Here is a 14,794-nt window from a genome sequence, read left to right as displayed (position 1 = left end):
GGGGGTGACACACAACTCTCGGGGGTATACAGCACTGCGGTGGGGGGAGATAAAGCTCTGAGGGGGTATACAGCACCGGGGTGGAGGGGACATACAACTCTGGGGTATAGTAGTATGCAGCCCCCATATTCCTCCATATAGTGTTATGAAGCCCCTATAGTCCTCTATATAGTATTATGTAGCCCCCATGTAGTATTATGCAGCAACATATTGCACTATGCAGGCCCCATATTGCATTATGCAGCCTCCATATTGCACTATGCAGCCCCCATATGGCACTATACAGCCCCCATACGGCACTATGCAACCCCCATATGGCACTATGCAACCCCCATATAGCAATATGCAACCCCCATATAACATTATGCATCCCTCCTATAGCACCCTCGTGTAGTATACAGTACATATATAGCACAGTGCAGACCCAGATAGCATTAGGCATCCTCATGGAGTATATAGCCCCCATAGTTGTCAGGCCACAGTGATTAATACATACTCACTTTTCCTCATTCCCCCGCTGCTCCAGTCTCCTCAGCTCATCCACTGCTGTCGCTCTGACCTCACAGCAGGCGCGCAGTGTTGACGTTACCGCGCTCTGCTGCTGAGCTTAGAAAAGAGGCAGTTCATCGGCCAAAGCGACGTCGTTAGGCAGGTAAGTATGTGTGACGGGTACTAGTGATATTGTGCGCCACGGGCAGCGATTTGCCCGTGACGCACAAACGACGGGGGCGGGTGCTTTCACGAGCAACATCGCTAGTGATGTCGCTGCGTGTAAAGCAGCCTTTACACCCCCATAAGTGACCCTATTTTATGAACTTTAACAACTTCATCTAGTGGTGCAGTGAGCAAATTGACACCACAGCTGTGCCACAAAATTTTATAATATTGGGCATTAAAGAAAAAAATAATGACATTTTTACCACTTAAATGTTGTTTTAGCCTCAAGTTTTTACTTTTCAAAAGGGCTAATAGGAGATAGTGGAGCACATAATTTGCTACACAATTTCTCCTGAGAACGCTAACAACCCATATGTGACCGGAAAGTACTTTTCAGCCACAGTAGAAAGCTCAGGAAGAAAGGTGTGCTATACTGGAGTGCAGATTTTACTGGAATGGTTTGCGGGTGCCATGTCACATTGAGAGAACCCCTGTGCCAGGACAGCAAAACCTCTATGAGTGACCCCATTTTACAAACTGCACCACTAAGTGAATACATATAGTGATGCTATGTGCATGTTGACACCACAGGTGTGTCACAGAATTGTATACCGTTGGGTGGTGAAGAAAAAATAATTCCATGTTAATAACTAACATACTGTTTTGGCCCCAGATTTTTTATTTTCACAAGAGAAAATAGATAAAAAGGGCCTCTAATCTGTTATAGTTTCTTCTAAATGTGGCAATACACCAGAAGTAAGTAGCTGTGCAGTACTGCTTGGCCTCACAGGGGAAGAAGGGTTATCTCACTTTTGTGGCGCAGAATACAATAGATTGCAGACAGGGGCACTTTGCACACTGCGACATCGCAGGTGCGATGTCGGTGGGGTCAAATTGAAAATGACGCACTTCCGGCATCGCATGCGACATCGCAGTGTGTAAAGGCTGGATGATACGATTAACGAGCGCAAAAGCGTCGTAATCGTATCATCGGTGCAGCGTCGGCGTAATCCATGATTACGCTGACGCGACGGTCCGATGTTGTTCCTCGCTCCTGCGGCTGCACACATCGCTGTGTGTGAAGTCGCAGGAGCGAGGAACGTCTCCTACCGGCCTCACTGCGGCTTCCGTAGGATATGCGGAAGGAAGGAGGTGGGCAGGATGTTGACATCCTGCTCATCTCCGCCCCTCCGCTCTGATTGGCCGCCTGCCGTGTGACGTCGCAGTGACGCCGCACGACCCGCCCCCTTAACAAGGAGGCGGGTCGCCGGCCACAGGGACGTCGCACGGCAGGTGAGTGTGTGTGTAAAGCTGGCGTAGCGATAACTTTCGCTACGCCAGCTATCACCACATATCGCTGCTGCGACGGGGGCGGGCACTATCGCACTCGGCATCGCAGCATCGGGCTGCGATGTCGTAGTGTGCAAAGCCCGCCTAAGTTTGCAGAGCCCCTATGTTCCAGAACAGCAGAAACCTCCCTCAAGTGACTCCTTATTGCAATTTACACACCACAGGGAATTCATCTACTTGTGTAGTGACAATTTTGACTGGGGTCAATGGGTGATTTCCAGAAATGAGTACGCAGTGGACATAGCAGAGTGAAAATGCAAATATATCATTCTAATGCCTAATACATTGTAGTGCCCATACATTGTGCCCAGCTTGTGTTTATGCAGTCACCTAACAGTAAATTAAGCGGGCTTCCTCACTACAGCAATGCCAAATATGTGGACACTAACTGCGGTTTAGGCATTTGGAAGCACCAATGTCACTGGATTTCTTTTGGAGGGAGCCATAGCGCATTTCCGGGGCTTTTGTGCTACCAGTAATGTGGAAACCCCTATATTTCTGTTAAAGATGACGAACCTGAGTGAGCACTTGCTTTTTGTGAGTTGCAGCTTTTATTGGTAGCATTTTGGGGTACATAACATTAGTTCACATTCATCCTGTGGTCTACATTGAGCACCTACATCAGGGTTTCCATCTAAATCTCCAAATACATAATTGAGATAAAACCCCTGATGGATCCACTCACTAATGAGGCAGGCAGAGTTACTCTGGACCCCATCTGGTCTCTTTTCAGTGGTGTCTGTCTTTTCACAAGTGCACAAAACTGTGGCTGGCTGAGTTTTCTTGCAAACTTAAAAAGATGAACACCGCCGGATCAGAGTCCACAATCACTCCCTCAGCCTCATGATAGGGAATGTTCAATTGAGCATTTTTATGTGAATAATGTATTTCAGAGATCTAAATGTAAACCTCAGTGTAAGCACTCAGCGTAGAGGGCAGGATAAATGTGAGTTGAGCCTTACTGGGCTGTGGGATGTTTGTGAGGCAGAATGAACAAATAAACAGGAATTCAAGAATTGCTTTATTTTTTCTTTTACGCCATTTACCTTGTGGTATAGGTGATAAAAAGACTTTATTCTTCAGGTCAGTATGATTACAGCGAATTCTGCGATTGCTATTGATCGCTGCATTCAGAGGGTTAAACAGTCAGGGGCAGTGATAGCAATGTCCTTGGCTGTGACAGCCGGAGCGCCGCTATCACTTAAGCCAAACTCCCAGCATGTGGGAACATCTTATGTTCCTGCATAATGACATACAGTTACATCATATATTGGGAAAGGGTTAAAGGCAATTTGTCACCAAATTTTGCTGCTCCATTTTCGAGCAGCATGATGTAGAGCAGAAACCCGAATTCCAGTGATATGATATATCACTTATTGGTCTGCTTGCTGCAGTGTTGATAAGATCTAGTAGTTGTCTGATAGTTGAGCTCTGTATGGCACTGATTGGCAGCTTTCTCTGTACACTGTGCATAAGCAGAAAATTACCAATCAGTGGTGGGGGCGGGGTGAAGTCAAGCTAAGGAATATGGACGAGTACATAGTAGCATGTTTGCTAAACCTCAAGTGATAAAATCTGTTTTATCAGGAGATTATCAAACCTACAGCAAGCAGATCAGTAAAGGACACAACTGGAATCACGGTTTCTGTCTCTATATTATGCTGCTCTCAGATTAGCTGACAAAAACCTGGTGACAGATTCCCTTAAAGAGTGATCTGGGTTTTTTTTTCTCTTTCTCTTTGTTAGCAATCATGTGACCTTGTGAATGGGATTGATAGTAAAGTGTCAGTCTTTGCTGATGACACCGAACTATGTAGGATATCCACATTTTAAAAAGGACATTCAGAAGTTAGAGTCAGTTCAAAGGCGGGCAACTAGACTACTACAAGGAATGGAAGGCCTCCCATATGATGAGAGGGTGAAAAAGTTAGATATGTTTAGCTTAGAAAAAAGACGTCTCAGAGGAGATCTCATTTTTATGTATAAATACATGTGTGGTCAATATAAAGGACTGGCACATGACTTATTCCTTCCAAAGACAGTACTAAGGACCAGGGGGCACTCACTGCGAGTGGAAGAAAAGCGATTCCAACAGCTAAATAGGAAAGGGTTCTTTACAGTTAGAGCAATCAGACTGTGGAATGCCCTACCACAAGAGGTAGTAATGGCAGATACTACAACAGCTTTTAAAAAAGGGCTGGATGATTTCCTCAGTACTCACAACATTGTCTGTTATAAATGACTTAGTGACAAAATGTAGAATTGGTGGAGGAAGGTTGGACTAGATGGACCTAGGTCTTTTTTCAACCTATGTAACTATGTGTATGTGTAATGACAGCATACAGGCTGGTTGCTGTCTTCAGCTGTTTTGAGTAGTGCCGACGTGATCGCATTTGTACACTGACGGTATCTTCTATGTGGAGCAGCAGTTACTTTCTCAATTTAAAGGGAACCTGTCATCAGACATTTGGCTTTCAACCTAAATGTTTCCCCCTCTGCAGCTCATGGGCTGCATTCTAGAAAGGTTTCTATACTTTTTGTGCCCCCTTTTAAACCAAAATAAATACTTTATAAAACTGTACCTTTCGGTTTGAAAATCTTGTAAATTATCCATGGGGGCGGGCCGTGTGGCGTCCGTTGCTGTATCTTACGCCGTCCCCCCACGCTTCAAATCATCCCTCAGGACGCCGCCCACTGCGCCCGAGGTCCCGTGCACGCCAGGACACCTGGTAATGTGGTCGCAGGCACGAGAGTATGGGCGGCGCTGTGATTGCATCGCAAGTGCCCGCCCATACTCTCGTGGGCGCGCTCTCCCCTCTGTACATCGCTCAGATCCTCCGCTTCTCCTGTGCTGTGCTGCTCCGCTCCTCCCATCTATTTCCTGCTGCAGGGTACGATGGGAAGGAGGTGACGTCGGGCCGGCGCAGAACGCTGGAGGCAGTGGGGAAAGGGCGGGCACGAGAGTATGGGCGGGCACTTGCGATGCAATCACAGCGCCGCCCATAACCTCATGCCTGCGACCACGTCACTAGGTGTCCCGGCGTGCATGGGACCTCGGGCGCTGTGGGCGGTGTCCTGAGGGATGATTTGGAGCATGGGGGACGGCGTAAGATACAGCAACGGACACCACACAACCCGCCCCCATGGATAATTTACAAGATTTTCAAACCGAAAGGTACAGCTTTATAAAGTATTTATTTTGGTTTAAAAGGGGGCACAAAAAGTATAGAAACTTTACCAGAATGCAGCCCACGAGCTGCAGAGGGGGAAACATTTAGGTTGAAAGCCAAATTTCTGATAACAGGTTCCCTTTAAGTCTATGAGACTTAAGCGGGCTTTACACGCTGCGATATCGTTAATGAATTATCGTCGGGGTCACGGTGTTTGTGACGTACATTCAGCTTCATTAACGATATCGCAGTGTGTGACAAGTACGAGCAACCTTAAAAGATCGCAAAAGCGGTCAAAATCGTTTGCCGCGGAGAGGTCGTCCTGAAACTAAAAATCGTTCTCTGCTTATTAGCGATGTTGTTCCTCGTTCCTGCGGCACCACACATCGCTATGTGTGACACCGCAGGAGCGACGAACATCTCCTTACCTGCGTCCACCGGCAATGCAAAAGGAAGGAGGTGGGCGGGATGTTACGTCCTGCTCACCTCTGCTTCTATTGGACGCCTGCCGTGTGACGTCGCTATGACGCCGCACAAACCGCCCCCTTAGAAAGGAGGCGGATCGCCGGCCAGAGCGACGTCACAGGGCAGGTAAGTGCGTGTGACGGGGGTAAGCGAAGGTTGTGCGGCACGGGCAGCAATTTGCCCGTGTCGCACAACCGACGAGGGTGGGTACAATCGCTTGCGCTCTCGCAGCATGTAAAGTACCCTTAAGGCCTAATTCACACATCAGTATTGTTGACCAGTGTTTGTATGCCTAAACCAGCGGTGTCTCCAAAACCCAGAACAGGTTTCAGTCTTTCAGTGATAGTTTTTCTCTATTCCACTCGTGGTTTTGGCATACATACACTGATGAACATATACTGAGATGTGAATGAGGCCTCAGAACAAGGCCCTCTACCCTCATTCTGAGTCTCATAGACTTATAGTGTGAAAATGTAAAAAGTGACCTTCACAAAATAAAACAAAAAACTGCTCAGTCATTAAGGGGTTAAACGTTAATATAACATTTTTAATGACCAATGACATGCCTCTACTGTAGTTTAAAGGGAACCTGTCATGTGAATAAACGCTAATAACCTGCAAATATGGGGTTACTCTACAGTTTAACACTAGAAGAGCCAGGAATTTCGAGCTCCATAGGGTTTTAATGGTAGAAATGTTACATGACCCCTCTCTGGGACTTCTAGTGTTAATAGCGTTTTTAACCTGGCTGGTTCCCACACTTAGAGCCCCGCCGCCGGGAGGAAAAGAACTTTATTCATCCTGGTAGCTTCCAGTCATAGGGCTGATGCCGCCGCAGGTTCAGAGCTCAATCAATGTATAGGGCTGTAACCATGCCCCCCCCCAACTGACTGACAAACCACTCTGCATGCAGTCAGTCAGTGATAAGGGCGCAATTACAGCTGCCGCTCACTATACACTGAGTAATGATTGAAATTCCGCCAGCACCACACCTATGTCTGGAAACCAAACTCTGTTGGGAGGAATAAAGTTAATTTCCTCCCGTCATTGGGGCTCTAAGCGCGGGCGCCAGTCAGAGATATTAAAGGGAACCGGTCATCAGAAATTTAGCTTGAAACCTAAAAGTTTCCCCCTCTACAGCTCCTGGGCTGCATTCTACCAAGGTTCCTGTACTTTTTGTGGCCCCTTTTAAACCAAATTAAATACTTTATAACCTTGTATCTTTTGCTATGTAAATTTTGTAAATCGTCCATGGGGGCGGGCTCTCTGCTGACCGTTGCTGTTCCTCCAGCACATTGATGCCGTCCCCCCACGCTCCATTTCATCCATCAGGACGCCGCCCACTGCGCCCGAGGTGCCGCCCACGCCAGGATCGCTGGTGGCGTGTGTCACAAGCACGAGATTATGGGCAGCGCTGTGATTGCATTGCAAGTGCCCGCCCATAATCTCGTGGATGCGCTTTCCCCCACTGCCTCCAGCGTTCTGCGCAAGCGCTCGCCGGCCAAATGACCCAACGTCACCTCCTTCCCATCTTACCCTGCAGCAGGGCAAGATGGGAAAGAGGTGACGTCGGGTCATCTGGCCAGCAAGCGCTTGCGCAGAACGCTGGAGGAAGAGGGGAAAGTGCGGTCACGAGGTTATGGGCGGCACTTGCTGATGACACTCACAGCGCCGCCCATAACCTCGTGCCTGCGCAAAACGTCACCAGCGGTCACCCGTGCACACAGTGCACAGTCCCGCTACAGTCGCACAGCGCATGCGCGGGACCACGGGCGCCCAGGGGCGGCGTCCTGAGATATGAAATTCAGCGTTGGGGGGCGGCGTAAATCTGCTGGAGGAACAGCAACGGTCAGCAGAGAGCCCGCCCCCATGGACGATTTACAAAATTTACATAGCAAAAAGGTACAAGTTTATAAAGTATTTAATTTGGTTTAAAAGGGGCCACAAAAAGTACAGGAACCTTGCTAGAATGCAGCCCACGAGTTGCAGAGGGGGAAACTATTAGGTTTAAAGCAAAATTTCTGATGACAGGTTCCCTTTAAACTGTAGATTAACCCCATATCTGTAGATTAAGACCTTTTTTTCACATGACAAATTCCCATTAAAACATTCAATCAATGCTTCTCTTTATACAGCTGAGTACAGTATGTAGGAGTATAATTACCTTGTCTGCGCTGAAATTCTTCAACAAGGTCCTTAAAGTCCATTGAAGGGTTTTCTAGAATTAAAACACAAATTCTCTAATTACATCCCATCCCTTTCCACTAAAGTCCGTCCACTTTTTAAAGTTGAAGAGAGCAATGAAAAACAAGAATTTTTTTGTAAAATATGGGACAGATAATTTGTATGTGTAGCGCCCAGTCCTGGTCCTAGCATGACACCCTCACACGCCCCCGCTCTCAGGCCTCGGAGGGGGCGCCACTCTCCTCACCTGCCGGACAGTTCTACATGCTCCTCTCCTGCCCTGGGGTCTGCTGCGGCCTCCTCCTGCTTCCAGGTCATGTGTAGGCCTTCTGTGAGTGCCCGTAGGGTGTGCACGGCTACGCCCCCTCTCTGAAAGGGCCAGCGTCACATTACCCGGAAGGGTCTCCTGAGGTGACCCATTACCCCAAAGATATTTAGTCTGCCTCCCCTTATGGGAGGCGCCTGAGCAATGTTGCCTACTAGTTAGTGCGTTTCTAGTTCTCAGGTCACATTACACTACTGTGTCTAGTTCTGCTTATTGCGCCCTAGTAGCAGTCTCGTGTTCCTAACTTGTGTCATGTCCTAGAGCCTGCTCACAACCACCACCTCTGTTTTGCCATGTCTGAGCCACCACCCTCTGTGCTGCTATGTCTGAGCCTCGATTCTCCATGCTGCCACGTCTGAGCCACCTCCTCCGTGCTGCCACGTCTGGGCCACCTTTTCCGTGCTGCCACGTCTGAGCCACCTCCTCCTTGCTGCCATGTCTAAGCCACCTCCTCCATGCTGCCACGTCTGAGACACCTCCTCCGTGCTGCCACGTCTGAGCCACCTCCTCCGTGCTGCCATATCCGCGCACACCAGCGCCGGACATTAAGAGACTTTACCAGTCTGTAAGAGCCGAGCCCCACTGGTTCCTGGCAAGTCGTGCATTTGGGGCCCCTGGAGCTGTGACAGACAATCCCTGTATAGGGGTTCGCTACTAGTTAGCTCCTGAAGGGGAGTACGGTGTACGACTCAGTGGGTCCACTCCCGGATGCTCGCTGCCCCTCGACGACCGTAATAGTGTGCCATAAATCACACCTTTTTACTGTCAGGAATTTGATTTTAGTTCATTAATACATTTCCCCTATTAGGTTCTGCAAAACTGACCTGGCCTTAAAGGGTTACTCCCACGTTTGTTGATTGGTAAAATTGAAAAGTGCACGTTTGAAATTTACGTATTATTAAAAAACCTTTCTGACCTCAAGAATGGAGTGAATGTTAATGTTATAGTTTATGGCTCATTGCCTAGGTTACCGACCATTACTGCACTTTGGCTGGGCATGAGCAGTCACACAAGCTCTTCCAATAGAGATTGTTAGTGCTACTCTGAAGCTGGCCAGGTGGAGAACAGTATTAGTGCCTGATCCCGGCTTCAATACCTCTACAATATGAGGCATCGCTACTTCACATAGCAGCATCGGAGAGTGCACTGTTAGGGCCATAAGCGCAATCATGTCCATCAATCATGTGTGCCACTCCAAAGCCGGCAGGAAGCCCAGAGGTTGGGGAGCAGTGTGTTCCAGGAAGCCCAGAGGTTGGGGAGCAGTGTGTTCCAGGAAGCCCAGAGGATGGGGAGCAGTGTGTTCCAGGAAGCCCAGAGGCTGGGGAGCAGTGTGTTCCAGGAAGCCCAGAGGCTGGGGAGCAGTGTGTTCCAGGAAGCCCAGAGGCTGGGGAGCAGTGTGTTCCAGGAAGCCCAGAGGCTGGGGAGCAGTGCTTCCTGTCCTGACTGAGAACATGGGTCAAACCCTTTAAATCAGCCATACATAGCCACAAAACCCAGACTACTCATGTAAGCCTAGAGTTACCTTGTTTGTATTGTAGTAGTTGCACGAAATAGTGTGAGGCAAATTGGACAATGTCTTTGGGTTGGGTGATCACGACAGCTCGGCTCAGGCCCTCCAGCAGTGTTTTTAGACCATATGGCACTATGAGTCTTTGTTTTCCAGACATATTTCTTTACAGCCACTGAAAGAGGGGAGAAAAGAGCAAAATCTGAACACAAGCTATATATACACATGTAACCATATAATAAAGCTTTTCACAGCTACAGTATGGACAGTGATCTGGAAGATGGATCTCCCAAATAACGTTGCAGTGTGTAATGCTATGAAATGGTATGAGGGCAAGGGAAAACCAACTGGGTACCATATAACATTGCAGTGTGTGATGGAGGACAAGGGAAAACCAACTGGGTATCATATAACATTGCAGTGTGTGATGGAGGACAAGGGAAAACCAACTGGGCATCATATAAAGTTGCCGTGTGTGATGGAGGGCAAGGAAAAACCAACTGGGTAACATATAATGTCACCGTGTGTGATAGAGGGCAAGGAAAAACCAACTGAGTATCATATAACGTCGCCGTGTGTGATGGAGGGCAAGGGAAAACCAACTGGGTATCATATAACATCGCAGTGGGTGATACTATCCAGTGCTATGAGGGCAAAAGAAAACTAACTGGGTATCATATAACATCACCGTGTGTGATGGAGGGCAAGGAAAAACCAACTAGGTACCATATAACATCGCAGTGGGTGATATCATATAACAATTCAATATATCAAATCAATCTTACTATGATTCCTGCCATAAAAAAATATTCTTCTTTTTGGATTATATCGTATTATTACTATAAGGGTAAATCATCATCATGCAATTTTCTGCATTGTATAAAAACTTGTGGACAAGAAGGGGTATTTATCATGTTTTTTTTAAGTAAAACTACTGTACCACAGTTGTGAAAAAGTATACAGTTTTTATTATTCCAAAAAGTGCAAATATCAAAAATCACATGTGATGACAATTAGTAGTTAGACATACATAGTTAAAATCCAATTAGATGAGACAGAGAGAGAAAAAGGTCCCAGGGAGGGAGACAGACTACCCCTTAACTAAAACTGGTAAGAAAGTAGTATTACTATATCCCGAGTGGGGGGCATATAAGTAACCAAAAGATATCAATAGTATACCCCCTGGGCTAGTGGAGTGATGGAATGTCCATACATGAAACAGTAACCAACAAGATAAGGTCCAAATCAGGGCCTGAGTACACCAGTATGTAACACCACCAGAATAATTATTATTATTCTGAGGTGGACAGCCGACAGCCTAGCACTATCACTAGGCCGGGACCGAAGGCACGACGGGGTACACGGACCCTAGGTCGGGGAGTAGCTTCAGGCAACCCGACAATTCAACTGAGGAGAACGGAGCCTTTATGATCTGTTTCCACCCGCTCCAGAATTGGGGCATTAGCGCGATGAGGGGGATAGGACTTTCCAATCCAAAACGGTCCAGAAAATCCCAAGCGTGAGCCCTGAGAGCAAGCTCCCATACTTGGCCATAGTAGGGAGTGGGGACCGGCTAGTTCCATACTACCGGGCCACCAAGCTGAAGTCAAACGTAGTGCCAGGAGGCAGGTCATGGATCACCAGGCAACACTATTGGGGACGGGACCTGGACGAGCTCCCCTCAGCGGCGGCGGTACCCAGAGACTTGGTTTACCTGGTTGTCAGTGTCTGCTTATAAACTGAGTGAGTATGAGAGTGACCCTTGCACCCCATGGTACCCCTCACTGAGTCCCGGGGCATCCCCTTACCCGTGGAAGGCTATGACACCTTGCTGCCCCACTTCATCACCCCTGGGTACTCCCAACGGCAGCAGTGGTACTCCCCAAATTACCGTACACCACGAGTGGCGTCATGAACTACATATCAACTCCCCTGTAAATACCACCTTTCGTTTGAGTGGCCGTACGACCCCCAGGTCCAGAGACCCTCGAGACACAGCGAAACCGGATCCGAGCAGCTCGGCTGCTTCCACGGGGGCGGCACATATGCACAGCACAGCAAGTCATTTTGATACTGCTGTGCATTCATGTTAATTCCTTTTAGCATGTTTAAGTGGGTTTTTCGGTGGGTTTCGGAGCACAGCTGCCTGAAAAAAATATCTTCCTTTTGGGAACGTGCACTCAGAGTATTTTTGAGGCAATCAAAGACATTTAATTTTCTTGATGCATTTTTTAAGCATTTTGGATTAGCTCAATTTTTTTTTTGCAACTCTCTGATTGGACAGTGCCTAGTTTGGAGTGGATTACATGTGGAGCTGCTCCAATCGGTGACATGCACTTGTTTTTTTCACCACCAGTCATTTTTCAAAAGCTGATGCAAAGAAAATGAAAAAAGCTCAAAAGGCGGAAGAAATGACCAGTAAAGTGGGCTTACAATAGACATGGATAGGCAGGCTATTTCAAGTGTTTTGGAGGAACTTTTCAGGCAGTTTTTGTAGCTGAGCCGCTTCAAATACTGAAAAAACTCTTCAGTGATGCGCTGCTGAAGAGCTGTCAATCAAAGGGCTGATGCGTGCTCACGACTGCCGCGAACAGTATAGCCGGCACACCTACAGTACTGAAAGCTGGCGGCTCCCGCGAGAAATAAAGTCAAAGGGAACTTGTCACGTGGAAAAAGCTATTAATAGTGTAATAATAATAAAAATAAGCAGCTCATCATTATACTCTGCTGTCAATCAGTGCAGGGGGAGAGGAGGGGGGTGCAACTACAGACACCGCTTTCCATACACAGAGCGGTGACTGAATCTGCGTCAGCGCTACCTCCATGACGTAAACCTGAACACTGCCGGGAGGAGTAATGTTAATTTCCTCCCAGCAGCGGGGTTTAATGTGTAGGTTCAGAATGCTATTAACCTGCAGATTAATCCCATATCTGCAGGGTAATAGCATGTTTTTGCGTGACAGGTTCCGTTTAATTTTCTCTCAGTACTGCGGCCGAACACCTTCCTAATGATTAAGAAAACTATCGGACATGACAGGTTCCCTTTAATAAATGTCGAGTGGGGGGATGCAAATGTCGATCTTTAACATGGCACCCCCTCTATTCCATCACTTAGCAGTAAGACGACTATGGCTGGGCAAAGTCACAAGGGAACAATTGAGTTGGCAAGTGTCGGACATATGTGATCCTTAGTGTCTAATATAACTGTTGTAGGTGACTGCAGCTTCACTAAGACGTCTTGGGCTGTGTTCACATCCGTATCAGTGTCATAAGAAAATTCGGTGGCCCATTATATTCCATCACGGAGTCATCATTTTACCAGAAAACAATATGACAGAACCTGTGATGGCGGCTGTGGTGCGGATGTAACCCGAGTCTTAGCAGTAATAAATATAGAGACACCATAGATGTTTACAGGCGCCTTTAAGGTGAGGTTGAGACGTTACCCGTGCTGCTGCCTTTTTCCTTAATTTTAAGGTCCAAACGATCTGTTACTTTTTCATGTGACACATGTGAGAAGATGGGATCTCAGGTCACCGGCAGCTTCTGCTATTAGGAGCTATGATCCAAGATGGAGATTATGGAAAACTGTCATAACAGACAAACTGCCTTTGTCGCCCCCAGTAACCAATCACAGAGCAGCTTTCAAAGCCGTACTGTGATTGGCTGCTGTGGGTCCGCTATAGACTGCATGAGTAGGAGATCAGAAAATAGTGTAGAAAATTGCATCACCCCTCAGTCTATGGCTAGCCGTACAATATGCCAAAATATTATATAGGTTGCACAACCCGTGTGGTTAAAAGAAGAATAGCGGAACATTTTACCACTCATTAACAATAACCCGCTCATCATCGGGGCCATCTACACACTTTCATGAATGCCCTGAAGCTATAGGGTCCTCTTTGAAGGTGATTGAATGGGTTAATAAACCCAAGAGGAAAGGAAATAGAATGGGAAACTCTTCATGGGAGAATTGTATTGGATGTTAAAGCTGAATGCTCTTCCCCCGGGTATAAATGAAGATGATGATTTGATGAATCTACCATATTTTGAGATTCTAGATATATGAATGTTTGATTGTTGAGTCAGAAGTATGGATCCCTGTGACCTGATTTCTGGAGGAGGATATGGGTATATATTGGTTGGAAACCATTATTTAGTATACCTATGAAGAAGGCCTCCTCTTAGTCCGAAACGCGTAAAGTTCACGTGATTTTTTTTTTCTCCTTTTCTTTTATGACTTGGACATTTATATATATTTTTAATAATCTAGTACAAATATGTTATTTTTTTTTTTTTACTGAGCTGGATCCTATTCTCTCTTCCCCCTTTTTTTCTTATGATTGACTGCTCAAGGTCGCCGGACGGAGATTTCCACGCGCTGTCTGCATATATTCCCGTATAGCTGATGTACTGCTATGTATAGCGCAAGAGATCAGACAATTGCAGCTTCCAGTCCGCTACGGGGACTATTAAATACAGTAATAAAAAAAAAAAGCACCTCCACAAAACTTCAAATCACCCCCCTTTTGCCCCATTAAAGATAAAAATGAAAAAAAAAACAAATATGTGGTAGCTCTGCGCTCGTAAGAGTCCGATCTATCAAACTATACAATAAATTACCTGATCGGTAACAAATGGCTGAATGCAATAAGAGGCGATCAACACATCACTGCAACCCCAAGATGGTACCAGTAAAAACGTCACCTCAGTGCGCAAAAACCCTCATACAGCCCAATATCCCAAAAGTTAAAAAAAAAAAAAAAAAAGCGAGACAAGAAAGTTTTGTTTTTTTTCCTTTATAAATTTTCGTTTGTCTTTTTTTTTTACACCACATAAAAAAACCCCCAAAACTGTGCATGTTTGATATTTACATAATCGTGCTGCCCGGGAGAATTATGTTGTTAAGTTAGTTTTACTGTATAGTGCACATAGCAAATAAAAGTAAAGCTATTTTGAAATTACACTTTTTTAATTTTTTTGTCAACACTGCACTTTACAGTTTGTAGCTATTTCCCTGTACATTATATGGTAAAATAAATGCAGTCATCCAAAACTGCATCTCGTGATTGGTGCGTCCCGACAGATGCTTAGTGGCTGATGCCCGGCACTGCGGTGTGTGTCACGTCAGGTTAG

At 46.5% G+C, this 14,794-nt stretch overlaps 1 protein-coding gene across 3 annotated transcripts in view; it reads right to left on the bottom strand.

Moving 5' to 3' along the window:
• The window catches only part of CABYR (calcium binding tyrosine phosphorylation regulated), a 43,744-nt gene that overhangs the window by 28,454 nt on the left and 496 nt on the right, over positions 1-14,794 (bottom strand). Inside the window, exons 1-3 of one of the 3 annotated variants that reach the window (XM_075316371.1) lie at positions 13,105-13,267; positions 9,674-9,833; positions 7,807-7,860 (exon numbers count right to left, since the gene is read on the bottom strand). In XM_075316371.1, the coding sequence (XP_075172486.1) occupies positions 7,807-7,860; positions 9,674-9,818 (199 nt within the window). In that variant the 5' untranslated portion in view covers positions 9,819-9,833; positions 13,105-13,267. Of the gene's footprint in view, positions 1-7,806; positions 7,861-9,673; positions 9,834-13,104; positions 13,268-14,794 lie in introns of those variants that run through there. The other 2 variants (XM_075316372.1, XM_075316373.1) reach the window with 2 other exon arrangements.

Source organism: Anomaloglossus baeobatrachus, chromosome 6 (assembly GCF_048569485.1).
Source record: "Anomaloglossus baeobatrachus isolate aAnoBae1 chromosome 6, aAnoBae1.hap1, whole genome shotgun sequence".
Classification (NCBI taxonomy): Eukaryota; Metazoa; Chordata; class Amphibia; order Anura; family Aromobatidae; genus Anomaloglossus; species Anomaloglossus baeobatrachus.
Note: the sequence above shows the minus strand (reverse complement) of the source record. Positions and strands in the feature narration are given on the sequence as shown.